The 8281-nt window shown below is 43.0% G+C and overlaps 2 protein-coding genes across 2 annotated transcripts in view; one reads left to right on the plus strand and one right to left on the minus strand.

Annotated features, from left to right (window-relative positions):
• Window positions 1-398: 398 nt before the first annotated feature.
• T265_04024 (hypothetical protein) overlaps window positions 399-8281 on the minus strand; it is a gene marked incomplete at both ends in the record, with an annotated part of 22709 nt that continues 14826 nt past the window's right edge. The window contains 2 exons of the mRNA XM_009168642.1: window positions 399-1235; window positions 5522-6223. Of these exons, the coding sequence (XP_009166906.1) occupies window positions 690-1235; window positions 5522-6223 (1248 nt within the window). The remainder of the gene's footprint in view (window positions 1236-5521; window positions 6224-8281) is intronic.
• On the plus strand, window positions 5101-5400 carry T265_04023 (hypothetical protein; the record flags this gene model as incomplete). The annotated part of the gene is made up of 1 exon (XM_009168641.1): window positions 5101-5400. The coding sequence occupies one exon, from the start codon at window positions 5101-5103 to the stop codon at window positions 5398-5400; it is 300 nt and encodes a 99-aa protein (XP_009166905.1).

Raw genomic sequence — 8281 nt, forward strand, 5'->3', positions numbered from 1 at the left:
TATGACAAGGGGACTGACAAAAAGCATCAGTACCTCCCAGCAAACAGAGCAGAATGACAAAAAAAATTTTTTTAAATGGATTCGAGAACCTTTGTAGGAAAAATAGAAAACACGGAGGTAAAGCTACTTCTAGAAAGGTATGAAAGACTTCATCGCATTGTTATAAATCTTCTACATCTGTGAAAGCAATGTAAGATACCAATTCCGGTCCCGTTTTCCCTTTTCTATCAGCCACAGCTGAAGTGGTGCATTGAAAATAATAGGGGTTTAACAGTTGTAAAAGCTTCGTAGTTGCATGCAATGCAAGCCGAAGTAAGGATTTCGTTAACCACAAAGGCCATGCATCCAAAAGAGGGGTTTGACGGACAGGAAGAGTACAATAATTGGAAAATGTTTGGGACCGATTGGATAGTCATCGTTTACCAAACCTCTCCGAGAAGAAAGTAGTACAGTTTCAGGTGAATGGTTGCTTATGATCTGCATGCAAATGAACAATCTAGGATCACAAGATAGCAGTTGAAAAATACAGTATGACAAGGGGACTGACAAAAAGCATCAGTACCTCCCAGCAAACAGAGCAGAATGACAAAAAAAATTTTTTTAAATGGATTCGAGAACCTTTGTAGGAAAAATAGAAAACACGGAGGTAAAGCTACTTCTAGAAAGGTATGAAAGACTTCATCGCATTGTTATAAATCTTCTACATCTGTGAAAGCAATGTAAGATACCAATTCCGGTCCCGTTTTCCCTTTTCTATCAGCCACAGCTGAAGTGGTGCATTGAAAATAATAGGGGTTTAACAGTTGTAAAAGCTTCGTAGTTGCATGCAATGCAAGCCGAAGTAAGGATTTCGTTAACCACAAAGGCCATGCATCCAAAAGAGGGGTTTGACCAAAAGTTAGAAGAGCCGGTGTAATACCAGTTAGAGCAAAAGGATCCGTTAATCTTCGTGCCAAAGAAAACGCTGTTGTACCCGGTCTAGAGTAACCAAAGCATGAGTGATGCAATTCCAACCGAGACAAATAGGCAACCCAGTTGTGGACAAATGCGATAAAACAAAGGCTTGTTTGTCCTGGGATGCGGTGGCGAAGACCCCACTGATCGAGATCTAGGGTTACTGTTTGCAGGGGTGAAATCCAGTCTGCACAGTCAACAGATAAACCTCCGATCGTTGCGTTTTTCACGCAGGGTTTAAAAACAAGCCGGTTGATGATGGGCGAAGTGGGTGAAAGCGCCTGGAGAGGGAGTTAAGATGGAAGAAGATAAAGACGACCATGAAATCATCATGTTATGGGAGAGCAAAAAGGGACAGAGAAATTTAAGTTCATAAAGGAAACTAGTTACCAGGTTGCCGAAAACTGTTCGACAGCCTACGACCGGCTTCGCCCTCCTTGGGGCTCGTCAGGTAGAGATTATCCGGGCCTCCGTCATCTTATGTTCTAATCGAATTGAAAATGGACAGGTTTGGACAAATACACCCACTTGCATATCAATTTGGCTTCCACAGGAAACTTTGCTGGTAGTTGTCAGCTGAATGTGTCTCACAAAGGCCACCTCATGTTTCAGTTGCTACTCTTGTTTGGACAGCCCTCCCTCGTACCACTCACCCGTCAACCCACTAACCTATTCAGATGTGACAATTTAGGTATGTGCGACGTGCGCAAGTAGGATACTGACACACTTGGCTCGTGTTTAAGATATCTGGGAATCATATATGGACAAGGCAAACAAACTGGGGTGTCTGCAAGGCCTGCTGGCAGCGAAACTAGTGCATCCACTCTTCGGTGTGCACCGGAACAGAATAAACGCTCCAGGAAAGGAGGAATTTGCACTGATACTGCAAATACCTACAGAAAAGTTTATGGAATCACAAGTCAGTCCAAGTTAAGGGAGCCACCCAAATTCATCCCTTTTGACGTATCGTTTAGTGTTCGGAATCCGAACAGTGATTCCAAAGAAAGATGGTTAAAGCTCTGGTAGTCCCTAATCAAACCAAATTTAACCGCTGTCGGGAGAAGCAGACTGAAGTCACAACCCCTAGTTTACCCAAAACCTATCGATGCTGATGTATATTTGCATGGAATGTTCCGTTGAACGACACTAACCTGCGCAATAATAAAAATACGATATTCGCCAGTTCCGATTGGAAACCTCTGGAACTGTGCAAGTTTATATTTGAAAGACGAATGGCCAGTCATTATGATTTTCTAATCCAGGAGCCCGAGTGACTGCGTTGATACGGTAGTGGATTAAGTTTTTTACAACTCCGGTTCGACCCTTTATTGGTGCTTCAAACTGGTAACCTCCCCCCAAAGCTAACAGTCCGTATGCTTGTTGTCCGAGAGATCCCGATGTGAGAAATAACGGTGCTACTTCATCCAAAGCGTGTTTCCAAGCCCTTTTGTAAATAGTGTTTTGCGTTTTGCACTTCAAGGCGGGGATAATCTCAGCAGAGCAACAGTCAGAAGACGGATTCGCTTAAAGCAGAACAATATCACTTCACTAAGTATTTATTGCAATAACAACCTGAAGAGACGTTATTATTGGGACACGAGCCTTCGGAACATTCTGTTCAACGAAGTATGACGGCAATCAGACATAAGCGTACAAGGCTTAAGAGAAATGAATAGAACTTGCGAAAGCTTGCATAGTTTAGACGTAATACACTATTCATAAGGTTGTTGAAAACTCTTCGACAGCCCACGACCGGTTTCGCCCTTCTTGGAGCATAATTTGTTTCATGATATGTATTGTGCAAGACAAATTGGAACTCTCCAGCTCTCATCAGCAGATTTTGTGGCCACTTCAAGGGGGACTACTTGCAGCTATTCGATGAGTTTATTGGCATTTATTAACTGAAACTGTGGTTCCCTTCCAGTTTCCGCCTTGTTCATTAGAGAAAATTTACCGGAATGATAAGTCAGTCACAGATGCACATGGCAGAGTGAAATCACAACTTAAGGCATATAAAAACTTATCAAACACTTAAAACTTCGCGTCGTCACGCAGTGGGTTGGCTTTCCGCAAAAACACGTGCCAGAGAAGTGTCCACTGCTGTCGTTCGTTAGACCATTTGAATGGCATTTTTCGTAACTGCGCCTTTCAACAGTCTCCCCTAATCTGTCGAGTCGTAACAACCACGGGAGACTTTAGCTACACAATGGTATGAATGAGGTTTACCTGCAGTAATAAGAAAGATCACTTAGTTGGGCCTTGGTTCTACTGGCATTCGGTAAATCGAAAAGTCGAAAATTGAACTCAAACATAGAAGGACAATCAACGGCTATTGTACGATCAATAACAGCAGGGCATAAGGGCCGAAAAAGTAGAACTGAGAAGAGGCTAATTTCACAATGTGACGTTAGGCAAAATAATTTTGGAGTGGAATAAATCTAATTCTTTGAAATTCAGTTAAGATGGACGCAGCTTCCGTCCAGGTGGCCGATTGGATAAGATTGTAGACTCCGACATCGACGACCTACCTTCAAGCTTTTCAGTGACTAAACAGAAAATTGCTTATGAGGTTACTGAAGACCCGCCAATAGCCCAGGACCGGTTTCACCCACCCCGGCACGCATCAATGAGGCGCATTCCGCAGGTTTCCATCAAACTTGTATTTTACTTGAACCGCAATTATACGCAGTTCAAGCAATGCATTTATATGCACACTTATTTTGGTTGTAACGCGAGGCTCCAGTGAATACAGGGGAAACTCTCGTTTCTGGCGTTCTTCTACGACTGAATGTGCTATAAAATGCCGTCCGATGTTTCTGTTGGTGAGATATTTGAGATAACGCAGTAAAGATTCCTGATGGGAAACCGGGGGCTATGCCTGATGGTCACAGACGAAACCGGTCATGAGCTGTCGAAGTTTTCAGTAAACTATAGTGATTTGTCAAGAAAATATATCGCGATACCATACGATGAACTAGGCGGCCTTCGTGTAGCACATTCAGTTGAAACATATTATGAAGGATGGATTTTACGAGGATTCAACCGCAACTCCCATTCAAACCCAATTAGTGCGCCAATGGGCGTAATTCACGAATACACATATGGAGGGGCGTAAAACTCCAGATCGCTAAGGTGTTGATTCACGTTCCATAAATCGTGCCGCTCTGAATTCCGATTGAACCCTTAGAATCTGTGGATTTCCCTTAGTTTATGGATTTTTGTCGGGTTTACTGCCATCTCTAAAGGACGAAATTACTCCTGGAGAAACAAAGTAAGAAATTTCTACTGGGTTGAGGTGTGGCCAGAATACATAGTTGTGTGAAAATGGTGGGTTACGTTTGTTCCGAACTCCGACAAACATTGGAGAATACAACAACGAACTAAAAACGGTTGTTCGTTGAACCATATCTGGCTTGTAGGTCACAAGACCGTAAGTCAACCAACACAGGAGAAGTCTTTGTATGCGCCAATGGGAGAGTCACTGATGACGTTGTACATCTGCGCAAAGCATATATGCTGCAGTTGATGACTTGCTGAGCTAACGCGTTTAGTTCACGGTTGGATGGTAATAACCGATTAAAGTCAGTTAAAAACTTTAACAGCAGAACCCAAGGTAGAGCTAAGAGAGTATATTTACGAATAAAAGTTTTCAACCTGTACTACTGTCTATTATTCTATTTGAGAAACAAAACCTGGAGAACAGTGGGAAGCTTCCAGCAAATTTTTAGTCAACAGCAATTTTACAGAAATACAAATGCTCATTCCATACATAAATGTTGTCTGAATTCCTTAAAAGAGATTGTCAAATCCAAGGTAAGAAACAGACGTCCATCGAAATTTCAGTGGGATGATCCATCATCCGGTTTTCCTAGTTTTGGCATGAATTGCATCGGCCGACGCCCAGTCACTTATTTGATTGTCCCTGCTAGCATACATGTCCTGACTGAGAGAGTGAATTCGTATGAATTGGAGTGGATGGCAGGTTTTGACGACCGGAAAACAAAGAGTGTATGCCTATTATCACCCAGAGGATGATTATTGCCTAGTCCATGGACATATTCAATTTACTGCTTGATCGAACCGGTGAATTTATTCCGGATGCGGCAGCAGACCTAGAACTAACTGTCTGAGCGTGACCATGGTAACATGGGACCTGACGACAGGCCCAATCACATGGGTGGGTGGAGTGACATTGTAGTCAAAGAGGGACCAATTACCGATATGTCAGACCAGACAGTCAATCACGAACGAATTGGCCAATCCATATGTATACGTTTCACCGTGTCCGTTGAAAAGCCGGGCCAGACGCCTATAAACCAGATTATACCTGCTGGTGTCTCTGGTGGTCTACAATATACTCCAGGGAGGCGTCTGGTGTCAGTGGTCGAGAAATGTGCACAACTATTGTCATCGCCGGACCGCTGTGACTTTGTGTATAACGCATAACGATGTTCTTCTACATCAACTGGAAACACTCGACTCCCGAAAAACTCTGGACAAGTGTGCTCATACTTTCAGCACCACACTCTATTCATAGCAGAAACCGAATGAACTGTCAATGACTTACCAGAGGATCAAAAAGTAACAGCTGACTAAATTCGCTCCACCTGTGGTTTTCCAACAGACGGGAAACATCCTTGAACAGCTGACCCGCCGAGGCGTAGCTGCACGTGGATGGCCAATCTACGTAGAGCAAACTGCTGAACAAACGACTGCCTGGGCTAAGATAAAACGGCCACCGTGTTTGGTAGAAAAACCAGTATTTTGGGCTGAGTGTCTTCAACAGCTGAGAGTCTTTGCTGTAAAGTGTGTGAATTTCCGAGTGGTCATTAGTTTTAACGATGCAATTAGGACTGGCAAGGGTGTTGTGCTGCCCAACAGACTCGTTTTCTACAAGTGAACTTCGCTGTGGTTCAGATATTTCCACCTCCCACGGAAACAAATGCGCTTCTTGGTGAAACTCATACCTGTCATGTTCAGTCTCCTGATTTAACCAAGCATCATTCATTTCTTCCCACCGTTCCGTTTCTTCTACGACGCAATTTTCTGCGAGAAAATAACGAAAGTTGACTCCACCGTCCCTATACTGAATACTGAACTGAATAATCGCGATTTCTGACAGGCGTACTGTGTGGGTAGGACCTCGTTTTGGTTTTCTCGCAGTAAACAAGTCCGACGACACATACTGTTGGTAGTTAGATTTCGCCGAGGATCTACGTGAACCAGTGTTACACAATTGATCATCGGTCGCCTTCTTCGTTGGTTCTTCCTGCGAATGGGAGTAAGAAATACATGCGATTCCGTTATTCTGTGTCACCAAAACGCCTTGCAAGTACAGTGAAAAGAAATGCCAAATGAGCATACATGACTGGGATAAACTTAGCATATGTCCATACATGGACCACTAAAATATAGCCCCAAACGAATTGACACTGAGAAAACCACCTAAAGTTTCAAGGGGAAAAACTCATCTCAATACGTGCTACACCAAACGACACGGTGGTGAATGATGAGAAAACAAACAATCAACATTTGGGGGTATAACAACCCTCTGCAGGCTTGACAACTCATAAAGAAATAGCAAAATGAACTTAAATGAACTAAGCAATGTGGCCATGTCGACAGGTTGAATGAAAGACAGCTATTCGAAATAATTCAGGAAACAGTTATCAAACTCCCATTTTCCAAACGAAATGCAGACTGTTGAGTGGCGAACGTGTGTGTGTGTGTGTGCACTTAATGCGTGTTTCGGAAGCCAGACGTGGTGACTTGATTCCTACGATAATCTGTAAATGAAAATTCACCGAGCTGAGTTGTAATGATAAGCATTGGAAGCATAATTTATTCCAACAAGATTAGAACGCAGATCAGAACGTATCAGGTTGATTCAGCATGAGCGATAGCTTGTCTATTTGGTTTACGTCGGTGACCACGCGATCACTAGCTACGAAAGTGCATATGATGAATAAATGAAACCACGTTTACAGCACTGGCTCACATTAGTTTACATTATCCGTCCCAACCTCATTAGTTTGGTACTCTGTCCACAAGTGATCGGGTTAGGACCTGACTACTTCACATTAAGAAGGCATAATAAAGAAACTTCCCAGACAGCTGGCTATTCATCCACGACATAGATCACAATAATCGTAGCTGACCCGCAGTTATCACGAGGCTTGTACAGTTAAAATACAGGGCATTACATTGATTTTTTTTACTAATAATGTAACAATATGTGATACGTATGATATTGTCATAACGATAATGTAATAATAATATTAATAATAATAATAATAACGTCTCATAGTCTATCCAGCCCACCAGTTTCAGAATAGCTTGACGGGCGACTGTATTAGATTAGATGGGTGCATCAGACATCAGAAGAAAAACGGTAATTCTTCTGTTCACCCGTTTGCTTTGCTACATGACTCACAAGAGTGAACGCTGAAGTTATTTAGCGTATGCTATCGTGTGTTTCAGTGTAGTTTACTCCAAAAACGTTCCACTTCTATCGAATGATCGAGGTCCTTCGTGGTTTAAATATAACGCACACTGTCATCAGATAGCCAAGATTCAATTGGACCGCTTGTTCGAAATCATGTTGCAACCAGCTAAGAGTCATGGAAGCACCTTTCGCTCCAGATTTACCGTCCTGCACAGACCAAAATCGAAATTCAAAAGTGCGCTCGATTTTTTTGACTAAGATACCCGACGACATGGGCTCACAGACACGCAGGTCTTTTTGTGAAGCTTATGGCGCGAACATACACCTACCACAGATACTAAACCACACGTATGTACCGTAAACAGCCGGTCAGACACTAACACATGGAACTGCATTAACTCAACGACATTCTTTTGCATGCGGGCTTCAGGATAATTGTAACGTAAAAGAGAACGCCATGATTTTCAAAAGTGCTGGGCATGTGCATATAGAAGTTGTACACTTAGGTTGTTCTGAAAAAAAATGAAACTGACGCGTGAAAGTAGCGACCTTCGGTACGAGTTTCAAATTGTTTATACGGGGATATAGTCAATCGAATAATAAAGGGTGTCATGTGAGTATGCATTCTACAAAAATCCCGCAACTGCCAACACCTGAAACAAAATGTGTCCAGCAGGTTACGTGTCTTTGGCGCTTCCACACTGGCGGACCAATCGATCGACAAAACCAAGGTCTGTTACTACGTCGCCGTTCGAGATGTCGGGCATTCCGTTCACATCACTCAAGCGCGAACATGTTCGCCTATTCGGACGTCAAAATTAGGATGAGTCCAGCGTGCGCTCGTGGAGTAGCGGTAACACGCTCGCCTCGTATGTCAGATGT

Source organism: Opisthorchis viverrini, assembly GCF_000715545.1.
Source record: "Opisthorchis viverrini unplaced genomic scaffold opera_v5_62, whole genome shotgun sequence".
NCBI lineage: Eukaryota > Metazoa > Platyhelminthes > Trematoda > Opisthorchiida > Opisthorchiidae > Opisthorchis > Opisthorchis viverrini.